This window comes from Takifugu flavidus, unplaced genomic scaffold (assembly GCF_003711565.1).
Source record: "Takifugu flavidus isolate HTHZ2018 unplaced genomic scaffold, ASM371156v2 ctg454, whole genome shotgun sequence".
NCBI classification, from domain to species: domain Eukaryota; kingdom Metazoa; phylum Chordata; class Actinopteri; order Tetraodontiformes; family Tetraodontidae; genus Takifugu; species Takifugu flavidus.
The window spans coordinates 2,486-18,980 of NW_026622071.1; the positions used below are offsets into that span (position 1 = coordinate 2,486).

General features: G+C 40.8%; 1 protein-coding gene, 3 long non-coding RNA genes and 1 pseudogene across 11 annotated transcripts; 1 reads left to right on the top strand and 4 right to left on the bottom strand.

The window, feature by feature from the left end:
* Window positions 1-2,274: 2,274 nt before the first annotated feature.
* Window positions 2,275-14,628, bottom strand: LOC130520624 (uncharacterized). Of its 8 annotated transcripts, none has more exons than XM_057024315.1 (8): window positions 14,444-14,628; window positions 14,053-14,069; window positions 3,867-3,927; window positions 3,627-3,643; window positions 3,169-3,360; window positions 2,845-3,047; window positions 2,740-2,767; window positions 2,275-2,662 (listed from the first exon to the last, which is right to left on the bottom strand). In XM_057024315.1, the coding sequence occupies exons 2-8, from the start codon at window positions 14,063-14,065 to the stop codon at window positions 2,478-2,480; spliced, it is 699 nt and encodes a 232-aa protein (XP_056880295.1). In that variant the 5' UTR covers window positions 14,066-14,069; window positions 14,444-14,628; the 3' UTR covers window positions 2,275-2,477. The 8 variants fall into 8 exon arrangements, with proteins under 8 accessions (XP_056880295.1, XP_056880294.1, XP_056880300.1 ...); XM_057024314.1 differs by having other exon boundaries at window positions 14,415-14,498; XM_057024320.1 differs by lacking the exons at window positions 3,627-3,643; window positions 3,867-3,927 and adding an exon at window positions 14,143-14,227 and having other exon boundaries at window positions 14,444-14,510.
* Window positions 5,539-7,435, bottom strand: LOC130520626 (uncharacterized). The gene is made up of 4 exons (XR_008948950.1): window positions 7,338-7,435; window positions 7,071-7,217; window positions 6,859-6,921; window positions 5,539-6,451 (listed from the first exon to the last, which is right to left on the bottom strand). It is a non-coding gene; the product is annotated as an uncharacterized LOC130520626 (long non-coding RNA).
* Window positions 7,476-8,233, bottom strand: LOC130520625 (fatty acid-binding protein, brain-like; annotated as a pseudogene).
* LOC130520628 (uncharacterized) lies at window positions 10,302-12,067 on the bottom strand. Its single transcript, XR_008948952.1, has 3 exons — window positions 12,005-12,067; window positions 11,566-11,607; window positions 10,302-10,397 (listed from the first exon to the last, which is right to left on the bottom strand). It is a non-coding gene; the product is annotated as an uncharacterized LOC130520628 (long non-coding RNA).
* On the top strand, window positions 11,313-11,754 carry LOC130520627 (uncharacterized). Its single transcript, XR_008948951.1, has 2 exons — window positions 11,313-11,582; window positions 11,622-11,754. It is a non-coding gene; the product is annotated as an uncharacterized LOC130520627 (long non-coding RNA).
* Window positions 14,629-16,495: the final 1,867 nt, after the last annotated feature.

Below are 16,495 nucleotides of genomic sequence, written 5' to 3' on the forward strand. Positions count from 1 at the left end.
CTTAGTCATCCACAGCTGAACATATGAGCATGAACCTGGATATTTGTCTTCCATGTGTTTACATGATGCTGGGTTTTTGAATTCAGCACCTTTTGTGGAATGTTGGTTGCCCATGTTTGCACTTTATTTCATCAGTTTTTATGTATTTGAATGGAGACGCCTGATCTCCCGACTGAACAACCCTCAATCCATACAGGATATCTAGTTCAGCCCCCCTGCCGTGGCCTTATAGTCAATCGTTCTCGATCAGGAGAGTATACACCAGGCTTCTACCTCCGAGGAGGCGGGTGTATCTTGCCTCTGCTTCTCTCCTGATGACCAGGCAGGTAATACCGCGGTATTTTCTGTGTAGCGCTTTTCGTGTCTTATACTCACTCCGTTGTCTCTATGGTTTCTCTCTGAGTTGTTTTAGTGCCTTCTTCCCGTCACTGGAGATGGTCGCCCTGGGAGGGACGAAGACCGGCCTTCCGTCAACTCGTGATGAAAGGTCTTTCACTTCAGGCGTCTTTTTGACTCCGGCTGCGCGCAGACTTCGGCGTTCGGTCGTCCCACGGCGCTCCTCTCCAGGTCTTGGGATCCGGCTCGAAGGACCAATTTTTGTGAGGGTGATGTTTGGTCACCCGTGCTGTTCGTTTACTAGACTCAGATCAACCACACAGACAACCGGAGGCCTTGCAAGGGAGAGCCGACGAGCAGTTCAAGCTTCCTCTCTCAACTCCGTCCGTCTGCTGCTCGCTCTCTCTCTTTATTTGGTTCACACAACATTGGTATCAAAACAACTTCATGATTCCTTCTCCTCCTATCTCTACGACTTCCTCGTGTCCTTGAACATGATACCTCCCAGTGCTGGGAACATAACAGCTACAATACTTGAGTCAAACACTCATACATTCTTTTTGATTAAACATTCTAAATCTACTTACTATACTTACTATAGCATTGAAACGATAATAGTAATAACAACAATAATTCTTCTCACACAATAACTTAGTTATTAACATGAGGCACGAGAAGATTCTCACCTGATCACCAGCTGATGAAGAACAGGAGTGAAACTGACGCACAGTTCTGGAGCAGGAACCTTCTGTGGCGAACTGCAGACACGAATCTAGACCCCAAAAGCAGATACACACTACTGGCTTGAGTTGGAGCAAGGTTACATTTACGGTACTGTCAAGGATTTTGGAAAAAAATACCAAGAGGCGCAGGCAGCAGAAGAAACAGGATGGAAGAGGAGCAGGCTGGGCGGCATGAACAGACATCAATGAGGACGATTAGATTAGCTCAGGAACCATGAAACAAACGAGAATCAAACTTCTGGGAGCCAGGCTAGACAGTTGTGAGACAGTTGTGGCTCCAGTTTTAATGAAGGTTTGTGTGCAGCATTTTCCCTTTAATCTACACACATTTAAGGGAAGCTGTGATCTGTTTAGCTAACTGTTAAACAAGTACTAATGAAGTAATCACAACAACAAAAAATACAGCTATAATAGTAACTAAAATCACAAATTTCATCCTCTGTTGAATGGCAACCCTAAAATGAAGCGGAAAAATAGCTAAATTAGAGTTGTTTGATGCAGTACATGGATTAAAGACTGTCAACATCCACAGAAATGCTGTTGTTTCAATATTTACATCCAGAGTGACTGAATTTATCTGAGTAAGGAGTTCATGGCTTACCATAAAGAGTGATGTCCAGAAAGCAGGCAGGAGTACGGAGGACAAAGATTAGTGTGAAACAGAAGCATTTAAGAGGAGACAGTGGCAGGAAATGTGCCATCTTTACCTTATTAGCGTAACCCTGGTAAGATGTGGCGATGAGCTTGATGATCTCCATGTAAGCCGCTTTATTGTGTTTGCTGCTGAGGAGTTTGCCCTCGTTGAAAAGACAGTCCACGGTGAGCAGGAGGTCTGGGAGGCGGTTGCACACCTGCCTCTTGCTGTCAGCTTCAACAGAATTAGGGTCCAGAGTGTGATTCTTAGAGCAGCCTGCAGCCTCTGGTGTTCTCCTTCCCTTTTTAGGCCGGAGGCATGACCCCCCCAGTTCCGAGCTGAGTTCCCCCTCCCAGTTAGAGCTGAGTTATGTCCACTTCCAAAACCTCCTCGCTCCAGAATCTGGGTCCCTGTCCTGAACAGATCTGTTCCACCATCCCAGTCAGCTTTAGTTCTGTTTGCTCGGCTCCAGTCTGTTCTGAGTCTTGGGGATTGTTGGCAAATGATTAATGTTATCGTTACGTTATAATGACTGAAGAAGAAGACCGAAGACACGATGAATCAAATCAAGAAGTTCTTTATTATGTGAATACCGGTACTTCCTCACAACCAGGAAGTGACGTGTAAATTTGTAAAATGTAACAATTCCTAATTCTAGAATCGAATAATGTAGATTCAAAAACATCACACAGTTCAAATGCTGGTGATTAAACGTGCACCAGGACACATCCTAAATATCCGTCCTGTCACAGAGATCTGAATTACTACAGCTTCTTGAGGTCTGGTGTCTCTCCTGTGTCCTTTTGTCCTTGAATAAGGTTTGGATGATTCCCGACACCACCGGGCGTCTGACCTTTACCAGCCGTGAAATTGACAATGACAATGACAAGAATCACCAACAAAATACCAACAGCGATGACTGTCATCAGTTCCTTATGGTTCACCAGATCTGGATAAAGAAAAGCAGCATGGTGAAGCCTTCAGAGGTCTTTCAGGTATGAGAATCCAGGTATAAATAATACTCACAGTTAAACGGTCTCTTCCACCAGGATGGCTGAAATGACAAAAATGAGTGTTATTAATGGACTGAGACAACTTCCTGCACAACCTTCATCAACATTTTGTGTTTACTTCAGGAATAGGAATGTTGAAAGTTTTCTGGATCTGATTCCAGGCAATATCGTTGCGGTTACACCAGAGGAGCCTGCCTTGATAGAACAGGGAGTCGACAGTGAGGCGGACGTTTCTAGGGAGCTCCTGTAATCTGCTCTCTACAATCACCAGATCAGGATCAAAGGTGTGATGCATCACCACCAGAATTACTGCTTTATTATCTGGAGACATAGAAAAGACCAGGGTGACTCAGGAAGGTAAGTTTCACTTTCACTTCTGCTTTAACAACTTTGAATCTTCATGTTACATTTAGTTCCATCACATTCACACTTAAGTTGCTACCTGGGAGTCCCTCCAGGGCCTCGTCAATGTCTGTTTTGATTCGGGATTTGACTGGACAGAAAACCAAATAATAATCTGCATCTTCCGGAATGTTCACTTCAGTGTGTCCAACACGTTTCATTTTGGAAACCCATTCCATGTGAGCGTTTTTTGTTTCAGAAGCCACGTAGACAAAGAACTTTGTTCCAGATACTGAAGAGAGAAAGGAAGAAGTGTGTTATTGGAAAATCAACCTGAGCAGCTTTGAACTTTCACCTGATGATGGAAATCATGCAGACATGAACCAGTGGGAAACACTTAAACCTCCTTTAGAACTGAAGGTTAAATATAGCTAAAATACTTCATTGCTCATAAAATACCAAAACAACAAATTGATTGTTGTCAAGTTATGACTAAAAACTGATTCAGAATTTGATGACATTTACTGTCTGTTGTCAAAAAACAAATAGTTTCCTCACCACCTCTCTCCATGTCTCTGTGGTGGAAAGAAAGATCCACATTAGTGCAGAATTCAAAAACAACAAAAAGAAACCCCAAAGTGAAACTTTGTAAGATTGTCAAAGTGCGTCACTTGCACGACTGGCCCGCTGACACAACTATAAATACCTTAAAGGAGAATAAGTCCGATGCATTGTACGATCTGCTGTTGGGCCACTCGCAGGGATTCGTCAGTGTAAGAATGTTTAATGAATACTCACGAAATCGATTGATAGTTTGCGTGTAGTGTCTCTGACATAGTCCCAGTCTGGACGCGTCCCTCTGCGTGGAGAAGAACCGATTTCACTTTCGCTTTGCTCAAATGACGTGGCCTCAATCACCAATCCCACAGATGCGGGCTGCTGCCACATCGTGGATCCTCCCAGGTTTTTTGTTTTTAGCTTTAGTCGATATCGTCAGGCGTTATTGTTTTAAAGTACTTGTATAATTGAGTTAGAATGGGAATCTTGATTTTTGTTTGATATAACTATAAAGATAGAAAAAGCCTAAATTCCTGCAGTGATCCAGCACCCTCAGCTGGTCAGTTGACGTCACTTACGGAGCCTTCAGCAAGTGTCTGACATCAGTTGATTGACAACAATAGTAATAATACAATAATTTTGAGTAGCAGATAAATGGAGAAATATAAACTCCAAAAGCATCAAAACCACGCCCCCTACCCATAATCCTCCCGGGTGACAGAGGCCCCGCCCCCAAATCTCCGCCACAATATAACCAGAACGAGAGTTGTGTGTCTCTATAGTTTGGACCTGATTTTTTTTAAATTTAACATTAGAATAAAACCTTAAACTGTCGTGAGTTTATCTATCTATCTAATATCTATCTATCTATCTATCTATCTATCTATCTATCTATCTATCTATCTATCTATCTATCTATCTATCTATCTATCTATCTATCTATCTATCTATCTATCTATCTATCTATCTATCTATCTATCTATCTATCTATCTTTGATTTTATGTTCATGTAAATGTCCATATAGTTTAAACTGACTTCTGTGGTTTTCTTCACTTTAGTGTTATTTAAAAATAACACAACATTAGATGCACTTTTGCTCCTAATTGGCCAAACATAACGACAAAACTGTGTAACAAAGTAGGTTAAAACTAAAAGATTTTAATGTTACAAAAGGAAAATAAACAGTTGTATAAATCTACATTAAGACCTTTATTCCAACTCGATTCCTTCTGATTTAATTTGATCTGATGAGGAATTTTTCAATATTCTTGTGTCGGAAAAATGACTTCTTCAATCCTAAATTATCCTATAGATCATAGGTGTCAAACTCTGGCCCGTGGGCCAAATTTGGCCCGCAATGTAATTATATTTTGCCCGCGAAGCCGTACCAATTGACTATTAGAGCTGGCCCGCCGGTATTATCACTTAAAGCGCTTGAGCTAATACTACAAATACCAGCTTCTGCTGGTGTTTTTTGTGTGAAAATCCACACTCTACATCAGTTGGTAATAAACCAATATGTGGCTTGCCAACCACCAAGAAAGAGAAAGTAGTCATAGCGACCTTATATGCTAATGCTAATTCTGGCACTACCCCTCTGAAAAATGATTAAAGGAAAGGAAGAAAATAGGACCTTTCTGAACAGGTAGGAGGCAGAATATCTGTTTAGATATGTAAAAGACGGACCTGTCTTCTTGTATGTGGAGCCAATGTGCAGTACAAGGAGAACAACAACAGATGACAATATAAAACGCAACACCAAGACAAACACAAGCACCTGGAAATGACCCAAAGGTGCCAGAACGTAGAAGAGATGAAAAGGCCTTACATTTACATTACATTAACTTACAATGGCAGAAAATTACTGTTGAAATTTATTTCAGAAGGCTGCAAATAAAGAGAAGAAATGAATGCCAGTGATGTGTTTTTTTAATTTGAATTTCAATTTTGCATGTGTGCAATAATAAATTATATATTGTATTGTGTTAAGATTTGCTTGTTCCATGTTCAGTTGTTGAGCAAAACTAGTTTGGGTCCATATCAAAAGGTTCCAACGTATAGCTGGAGGAAGATTTTTTTCAATAAATATCAATGTTGGCCCGTGACTTTGTCCCAGTTTTGAATTTTGGCCCACTGGCTATTTGAGTTTGACACCTCTGCTATAGATTGTATTTACTCTCACTCACTGTTCTGAAGTAGTTTCTGAGCTCTCAGTGACAGATCATTCTGTTGTATTCAAGGTTAGCATCTTCTTTACAGGATAGTGAAGGTCACTGGCTGGCCGGTGACCTTCACTTCCTCGTGCCTGATATACCTCTCAGTACAAATGTCTCATCAGGGTGGGTGCTGGTGCTGCGTGAACTGTTGCTGTGTTGGTGTCACTTCACCACTTCATTTCAACACAAGTCATCTGACTCTCCTGCGTGTCCGTTCTAAGCATTGACATTAAAGAGGTTCAGAAAAACATATTTTATCTCAAAAATATTTTTCAAGCTACACAATAGATTGAAACCTGAAGAAATGAATCCTGTGACTGATTTACAAAGAACAGCTTCACAAATATGAATCAATCTATTGTTGTTATACATTGTGAAGGCAACACATTAGCGTGCTTAAATGATCAAGGAGATACGAACTCTAGCCAAACATCTGTGTTCTTCTGTTGATGTCTTCTGCCTGGTGTACCCACATCAACGAGGTCTGGCCCCTCTGAGTCCCAAACTGACACAAACCCAATTAACCAACCATCTTGACCCGGAGAAAAAATACAGACAACAGTTCCAACATTTCCACCAGAAGGACCACACATGGCGATACCACACACCTAAAACACAGAAAAGACAGCAGAACCATGAACGTCACAGAGTTTTATATTAATTTCAAAAGTCTGAAGATTTGTTCCCTTTTACTTCACATTTGTGCAAAGGAGGACAGATTTGGATAAAAGCTCATAACAACTAAATGAGCCTTAAAACAGTCATAAATCATGGACATACATTTCTGCAACAGCAAAATGGAGGACTACGGCAACCTCAAAAAACAATAAAACCATGAAATACAGAAAAATCATCCAGAATTTAAAAAGAAACATTCTTCTGTAGTAGTAAACATAAAGATTTTGAAACCAACTTAATTACTGATGCTATCTGTAAAAAAAATTAGCCTGCTAATAAAAATGTATTTGAAGGAAATGTCACTGTAACACCCGTTTAGGATTAAATTCATACTTACTGCTGCTCCAGGTATTCCAAATGGAGCCCCCTGGAACGACGAGGCAATTCCAGATCAAGACAACTACAATAACAATGGCAGTGACAAGAATCACCAACACAACAGCAACAGCGATGCCTGCCATCAGTCCCATATGGTTCAAAGAAAATTAGCATGGTGACGCCTTCAGAGGGACGTTCAGGCATGAGAATCTAGGTGTAAATAATACTCACAGTTACACCCGAGGAGCCTGCCTTGATAGAACAGGGAGTCGACAGTGAGGCGGACGTTTCTAGGGAGCTCCTGTAATCTGCTCTCTACAATCACCAGATCAGGATCAAAGGTGTGATGCATCACCACCAGAATTACTGCTTTATTATCTGGAGACATAGAAAAGACCAGGGTGACTCAGGAGGTAAGTTTGACTTTCACTTCTGCTTTAACAACTTTGAATCTTCATGTTACATTTAGTTCCATCACATTCACACTTAAGTTGCTACCTGGGAGTCCCTCCAGGGCCTCGTCAATGTCTGTTTTGATTCGGGATTTGACTGGACATGTGGGAATGTGTATTTCTACATGTGTGTTGATTTTGCTGCTGCCCAGAAATCACACAGAAAAAAAAATAAAGTAGACCATCAAATTATAGCTTAGTAAGTGTTCTTGTTTTACAGTGTAATCCCTCATATTGAACAACACTAAAAAACAAAGTAGTTGGGCCTACGTTCCATGATGCTATACTTTTAGATGTTATTTATGTCATAGTTCACTTTAGACAGAAACGTACCATGACCATCTTGCCGTCCTTGATCTCTCTGACGAACGTGGTCTCTTTGCCGTCCCACTTTTGGACGTGGACCAACTTGTCTCCCTCCAGAGACACTGTAGACTGAGAGACACAACACATGGTGACCGTACTGAAAAGTGTGGCCAATTAATCTTGATTACTCCAGAATATGCCGATCTGAGATGATTGAAAGTGTTTGTTCTTACTTTACAGTTCCTGTAGTCGGCGGTGGTTTCATCAACTCCTCCCCCAGCTTGAAGGAGATCTCTGTGTTTTTGAAGGTGCTCTGGGTGCGAACCACCACCTTATCGCCCTCCAGGCTGATGATGACGGTCGGTTTGGTCACGTTACCGACCTGTCGGGTGGCGAAGCCCACGCCTGGGACATGACATATGAAGCACATTTCAACACTGAGATCAAAGAAAAAGAGCAAAGATAGAAGCACATTACTGACCGAGGGCTTTCATGTAATCATCAAAGTTCTCGCTCTCCACCAGTTTCCAGGTTGCACAGAAGGCGTCGACCATGGTGATGGTTTTTCAGAGACCAAGTATTCTGAAGAGCACAGTGAGTGAGCTGCGGTCGTTCAAGTTTCCCCCCAGTGTGTTATTATTCCACGCCTTATTATTATGCATGCAGGTGGGCAGGGCCACGGGTCCCATTGGCTCAGGAGATTTTTGCTCTGTTCCTTATTGGACGGTTAAATTTGGTCACGGTCCTACTGACCCGTAGAGAGGTGGGGCAAAGCTAAATTAGCTCATTTGTATGCGTGATGATGTAATTACTCTAATTCCTGCAGCCAGCTCAGGTTGATGTGGTGCTAAAAAGGAGAAATTCTCCATTTTAAAGATGACCCCAAAAAAATCCAACTACAACAATGAAAAGCATGTTATAATGATGCTACCGGCAGAAGAGTAGTCTTCAAATCCCCATGAATCATTTCCTCATGTCCCGGCCCCCCTCTCCAGTCAGCCCGGTGCCACCCGATCGGAATGTGTCCTGTTGGGGGTCGTCGGTGAAGCAGAATCACTTTGTTTGACAGCTCTTTGTCCTGAGTTGCATTACCGACCCCACCACCACCACCACCACTGCAATTACTTCATGCTTCACATGCACAGTAACGACTGTCCTTAAGTGTGTGTGTGAGAGTGTGTGCATGTGTAAGTTCCGCTTTCTCACACAAAGTCAGTGTTTATGGAGGTACGCACAGACACAGATGAGTGATTGTGACTCTTGATTGGGCAGTTTATGGTCGTTCATTTAAGTTGGACTCACGGGAGGTTTTTTGATAAACTGTCATGAGCATTAAGCTTGGAGCTGATGTTGTGTTTTAAAGGTTGACCTGTTTTTTTTGTGGAGCAGCTTCTGACACACTGGGATTGTCAGTATTTCCAAAAGTCTCCTTCCGGTTAGTTTTTTAATTCTATTTGTAATGCATCGTAAAAGTAATTTTAAAATACCACTGACCGAGCTGCCAAATTCAAAATCTTGTTTTGGTTTAGTTTTGAGGAAATATACTTCAAATCTGCACCTCTTCTCATTTTCTTTTTAGCACCTTTGTTTTTTGAAGGATCTCCTGTTGATTCACTTCTTTTGAACAACTTCATTTCCTCTGCACTTCATCTGAGAACAGGGCATGCAGACATTAATCATACCTGTAGGCTGGAGCTCTACTCAGCAACAACAGCTGCTGTCTGCAAACCTGCATCGGTGAAGGAGCTCTGTTCCCCTGCTGGTCAGTGGCAGAAGTGTCTCCTAATTTGGGCTTGAATTAAAACGTCCCCGATATTAATAACACCAATTGTACAAATAATACTTTAAAGTCTTCACCACTGAGTTGACTCCGAGAAACATTGTTTGAAATAGCTTTTCATTTCATACTTACAGTAAACACACTTTGTTATTTAATGCTACAAAACCAAAGGTGTCATTGAAAAGAACAAGAAAAAAGGAAGAAAATGAATAATCAAAACGATTAAAAATGAATGAAATTCAATTAAATATGCAGCCTCCTATTTGCTCATCAACCAAAATATGCTTCTAAATGAAACATATTTGGACTACATTTACTTATTTAACAGGTAATACAATATAGGAATTAAAACATTTCTTAACAAAAAACCTCTGCACATACAAGAACAAATAAAAAAGACAAACAAAATAAACAAGTTCTTGGCTGCTATTATTTGAGCTGTGATGGTTGTGTTGGTGCTGACATTCTCACAGTGCTGTAGGTCACATTGGATCACCTTCATCAGCAAAAACCTGAAGAAAAAAACGAAAACAGAATTGACAACCAAACAAACTGATTCTTTTTTGTTTGAACTCCTTTGGTGGATGATGTTGACTTCAAATCCATCATGGACAAATGTGAAAAATAATGAAGTGGGTCAAAAATCAAAAGAATAAACCTAAATCTTTTATAAATGTATTCAGTTATGTACCAAAACCAAGGCTGAACATATTTTAAACCAAATCAACCCAGGCGACAGTGGAACAACATCATTAAAGAGAGGACAGAGATGAGGTTTATGCTCTTGGTGCTGGTTGGGTTCTTAGTGGAACACTTTAGATAAAACCGGGGAAACATAATGACGCCAAGGCACATTATGATTATGATTATTGTGGACTTGCACATCATTTTACACTGACATTTCATTAACATCATGAAACTTACCAGTGCCTTTTCTCCATTTATATATGAAAACTGTGAGGCAACCGATGGTGAGGACAACTGAAGCGGCTGCTGCAAAGAGGTTCAGCCACCACAGATCTGGAAGATAATGGAGATATTTGGTTCTCATTCATACAACATAATAATTAATGAATCTGGATCTTATCCCCCAAACTGGTTACTATGTAGAAAAAGGACTAATGGACTTTAAGGTTATTAAAGGATTTTCCATTATAAATGTGCATGACTACCCTCTTTAGGCTGTAACCTGCCGATAATCATTATATGAGGAAGACCTCTTCATCATCAGGACAGGACTTTAGACGACTGCATTGGTTTAACTGGGAGAAATGGGACAGCCCATAACAGTCGATGATCTCATCGAATTCAGGTGATTCAAGTGAAATCACCACAAACAACATGTTGTTTTTCTTGTTGTGTTTCACCTCTTTATTTTAGCTTGTTCCTCTGGTTGTTCCTGTAGTAATTATCCACAACAAACCTTTTAAAATCAGCTTGGATCAGAAAAAATTCACTGACAATTTAGTTCTAAGAAAAGTTTGTGTTATGGTTGATCATGTCTTTGTTGTGTAACAATGAATCTTACAGCGCTGCAAAGTTTATTTATCCAAACAGCTGCAGGACGTTACAAGCGGGACGTTCCAAGCAGGACGTTCCAAGCAGGACGTTCCAAGCGGGACGTCCACCCTACAGGGGTTGAGTGGGGTCAAGGTTACTGATCCATCCTCTCCTGAACTGCTCAGTGAGCCTGACCATCGTCAAGGTAACGCTCAGTCAGATACCGTGGAGATGTAGGATGATCACTGGTCCGTCCATCATCCATCCATCCATCCATCCATCCATCATCATCGTCATCCATCCAGTCCATCCATCCACCATCCACCAATCCATCCATCCATCCATCCATCCATCCATCCATCCATCCACCATCCACCCATCATCCATCCATCCATCCATCCATCCATCCATCCATCATCCACCAGTGTAGCAGCATCATGGTCTCAGGTGCTGGGACCAGTCAAGAACAATAGCAGCTGTTTGGGTTTTTTGAGCACGTAGCTCCTCATCTGCTGCTCATGCCACAAACGCAGCTTCCTTATTAATGCGGCGCCGTTTTAAAGGGAAATAAAAAAAGCTTTTAAGATTTACTGCCAGGGAGAATGGTTGCAGCACAGACACAAACTACCAACACAGCAGGAACCAGAAAATTAAAAAAGCTAATGTTGTGTTACGGATGTTCTCTTACAGTTACCATCTGCAGAGGTTGTTGCTGGAGTGGTGGTGGTGGCTTCAGAAGAGAAGAGAGAAGAGACAAACCTGAGTAAACAGAGAAAGCCAACAACAGCAACATTTAAAAACATCATTCAGTGGAGAAAATGTGTCAGACACAAATCAAAAGTCTGGAATTAAACTTGCAACTGCAGCAATGACAAAACATGACTTTGAACAGTTGTGTTTGTGTGTCACGGGCTCCCAAACGACACAGAACATTTTAGAAGCTGTTCCCTCTCTGTTGGTCCAGATCAAAGTCTTTCACCATCAATTAATTTAGTTGAGAGAGCCAATGTTCCCTCTCAGGTGATGGGAGAGAAGAAGCTTCCCTGGAGATGTTCCAGGATGCAGATGACTGAAAATAAAATCAGCACAACCAGAAACTAAAACACAACTTATTGTTGAGTCGTTACCTTTGCTCTGAGAAATATGGTGGGTTGTTGGTGTTGCTGAGGTGGTTCCTGGAAATATTGATGCCTAGTAGTGATGGTGGCTTCAGAACAGAGCAGAAGAGAAGAGAAGACAACAGAAGTGAATGGAAACAACACAAAGAAGTGAATGGAACACAACACAACAGAAGTGAATGGAACAGAACACAACACAACAGAAGTGAATGGAATAGAACAAAACAGAACAGAAAAGAACACACACAACAGAAGTGAATGGAAAAAAACAAACAAACAAAGAAAAGAACACAACACAACAGAAGTGAATGGATAGAACACAACAGAAGCGAATGGAACACAACACAACGAAGTGAATGGAACACAACAGAACACAACAGATGTGAATGGAACAGAACACAACACAACAGAATAGACCAGAACAGATCAGAACACAACACAACAAACATGAGAACAGAGACATGAGCAAACAGAGCAAAACAGCAGCAACACAATCTTCCTCACTGAAATGATCGTTGTGGTTCAGGTGAAGATGAAACTATGTGATGGGAATACTCACTGGGGACCACAGACAGATCAATTGCAGCATCCGTATATGTTTGTGATCCTGAGCCTTTAAACTGGCGACAGGTATAACGACCTGAATCTTCACCTCTGAGGTTCTTGATGGTCAGAGAACAGTTCTCAGATAGACTCAGTCTGCCTGGTTTATGAGATTTAATCTGTCCAAGATTAATCAGCTCGATTGTTGCTGATTGTGGATTACTGGTACTGAACAGCCATGTAGTACTGATACAATTCTTCTGATCCTTTATCAGGTTTTCACAGCTCAAAGTTACTTCTTGATGTGCAGTCAGATATTTTCTGTTGGCATCTGTGAAAAAAAGAACAAGAATCTGTTCACAGGTAGAAAATGTCTTTGTTTCTGTTCATTTATTGTTAGACAATTAAAATGCTGCTATTATTGGGAAGATTTAAATCTGTTTTCATTAGAACTCATTCTCACCTGAATATTGAAGCATGAATGTTAGAAATATAAAAGCATGAATCCATTTGAAGGCGACCATCATGTTATCGTCTCCTTTTCTTCTGGAACTTCTCTTCATTTGACTTCCTTTAGTGCTGAAACTGCAGCAGCTTTCTGTGGTTTCCACAGTGTCGCCTCCCTTTTGAACTGATGTTGAGAATTGTGAAGCTATTTTCCAAAACAACTAGCAGAAGTTCGATGCATCTAATTTGTGTCCATCTGTGGTCAGCTTTTCATGACATCATTTCACACCTTTGAGAGAAAGAGGAAGTTGAGCGTGGGTAGAGTTAGAGTTGAAATATAATGCCATTTAGTAAATTTCCCTTATTGTTTTAAGTGATGGTTGTCTTATGCAACCAGACAGAGTCAAGTTTCTTTACTGCTTCCCATGTGAATAGGGTGAAATATCAACATAGTTGCTGATGAAAACATTTAAGGTCTCGACAGATTTGAGTTCCTTTTTTCCCCCCAGTTTATTAGATGTATTGAGTTTTGTGATGAATGTGGACAGCAGCGGAGCTGTGAGGAGCTACTGAGAACTGTATCATTCCCTCATTCTCAGTATGGGCTCATCTTCATCACTGAGGTGAAATAGTGTAAATGTAGTTTGGAATTAAAGTCAAATGTAAATATTAATAACTTTAAAAGGCAAACACAAATATATGTAAAATTGAAATCGGTCCACAATCACTAAATTACCAAATTACTCAAAAGTCTCTATAAACCACCTGACATTTGTCCATGTAGCAGAAAAATCACATTTCCTCCACTCTTATGTTAAACCGTTACCTTTGGCCTTTGACCTGATTATTTTGTTCATGCCTGGAATCATTATATAGTTAATCAGTGTTTAAAAGTTAGTGCAACGCTCATTAGAATCAAAGATAGAAGTTAAATATAGGTGACATGAAAACATGTTCTCTTCTCATGAAGTATTCAAATCACAGATACATTTTCAAGTCAGAATGATTCAATTCATGACATTTAATGCACATCGTTTAAAACCTTATGAGTTGAAAGGTTTCCTCACCAAGATTCTCCATGTCTCTGTTGGGGAAAGAAAAGATGCAATCAGCTCAGAAAAGGAGCAAAACCAAGAATTTTGAGCTCCCAAAACTACCTGTAAATAATTCACCAGTGAGATTGCTACTGAAAAAGCTTAGACTGGCAAAGAAAATAGGAGCAATGATCAGAGGGCAGGATCCCTGAAACCAAGATTCAAAAACAGAAAGTAAGTTTTCTGCAAGTGACCTCGCCCAGGCGACCAAAGTGAGGTCCGGCAGGGTCTCCTGCCCTCAGTCATGTCTTATTCACACATAAGAATTATCAAATCAATCTTAATAATCTGGTAAAGATTTCTTTCGGATCGAAGTAAATTAATTTAACGCTTACTTTGTTTACAAATGACTTTCTGTACTCACGCAACACGAATCCACGTTTGATCTCTGCAGAGGACCCTTTCACTTTCGTTTTAACGGCTGGAGGCGCGTTCGGCACCACAGAAGAAGAGGAGCGGCCAGCGAATCAGAGGTGACGCGTTGAAACGCGTTTAAAACAGGATAAATTTAAACAATTACATCTACTGGAAGACAGGCGATGTTTGGATGGCCATGCCATTACCGCCAGGGGAGAAAAACAATCTTAATTTTGTATTTTATGAGAAGAGCTGTAATTCCTGCTACTGCCAGAGGAGGGAGCCAGATATTCCTTTGGTCATTAATCTAAATCTAATAGAAAAATGAAAATAGAGCTGCTGGTTTGAACAAAGGAAACAAATGTTCACACAGTTCACACAATCGTGACGTAATCAGGATGATTTATTTATGTTTACAGTTTTTGCAGCAAAATCCATCAAAGTTTATTAAAGTCAACCTTTCGACAGTTGTGGCTCCAGTTTTAATGAAGGTTTGTGTGCAGCATTTTCCCTTTAATCTACACACATTTAAGGGAAGCTGTGATCTGTTTAGCTAACTGTTAAACAAGTACTAATGAAGTAATCACAACAAAAAATACAGCTATAATAGTAACTAAAATCACAAATTTAATCCTCTGTTGAATGGCAACCCTAAAATGAAGCGGAAAAATAGCTAAATTAGAGTTGTTTGATGCAGTACATGGATTAAAGACTGTCAACATCCACAGAAATGCTGTTGTTTCAATATTTACATCCAGAGTGACTGAATTTATCTGAGTCAGGAGTTCATGGCTTACCATAAAGAGTGATGTCCAGAAAGCAGGCAGGAGTACGGAGGACAAAGATTAGTGTGAAACAGAAGCATTTAAGAGGAGACAGTGGCAGGAAATGTGCCATCTTTACCTTATTAGCGTAACCCTGGTAAGATGTGGCGATGAGCTTGATGATCTCCATGTAAGCCGCTTTATTGTGTTTGCTGCTGAGGAGTTTGCCCTCGTTGAAAAGACAGTCCACGGTGAGCAGGAGGTCTGGGAGGCGGTTGCACACCTGCCTCTTGCTGTCAGCTTCAACAGAATTAGGGTCAAAGGTGTGATGGAGCACCACCAGGATTGACGGTTTCAAGGCTGGAAGGAAGAAGGAGTTGCAGACGGTCAGGTTTTATTCTGTTCGCAGTCAAGAAAACACACAATGTTCCAAATTGTTGGTTGAAAATCATACAAATAAGAGGAGCAGGACACAAAGAAGGGTTACCTGGAACAGTCTCCAAGGCTACAGAGATGTCAGTCCTAATGTGTGACCTCACAGGACAGAAAACCACGATGTAATCACTTTCTTCTGGAGAGAAAACCTCACTCTGGTTCAGCTGTTTCAGGAGGTCCACAATGGGAAGATGAGCCCCACCAGTGCAGCCCGCCAGGTGGACATAAAACTTTTTCCAAGTCACTAAAAAAAGAGAGGGCCGTTTGGCTGGATGTGAGATGCAGCGGTGAGGCTTTGGAAAACACAGATTTTTGCTCATTATTTTCTTCAAGAATACACACCCATCCTAAATGTCACCCACGCCCCCCCTGTGTCTGCTTCAAACTAAAATGTCAGTTTAGTTTTGACAGGAAAATGATTTTATTGAGGAGGTTCAGTTTTCATTGTCATTCGTGTTCTAAAAGCTGATTTATAATATTACAAACATAAAACATTGCATTTATCTTCAGGTGTAATGGAGCTTTATTTTATTCTGTGTATACTTAAAGCATCACAGCTGGTATGTTGTGGGTTTATGAAATGATTTGTGCGCTCACCAGTGGTGTGGTCCATCTGTTTACAGACAAAAAAAAGATGGAGGCAAATTTAATTAAATGAAGAGATAACATGAACATCAGCCCTAGAACATGGAGTCCCACCCACAACACAGCGGAAACATCCCAAACTAAACAGAAAAACGGGAACGTTTACAGCCTCACACCAACAAGGGTTTCACGTCTTTATTCATCATTTTTACTTACGTTCCTGGATGATAATGTCCTTGAAGTCCTCCTGGCTGATCTGCCACACACTTACCAGA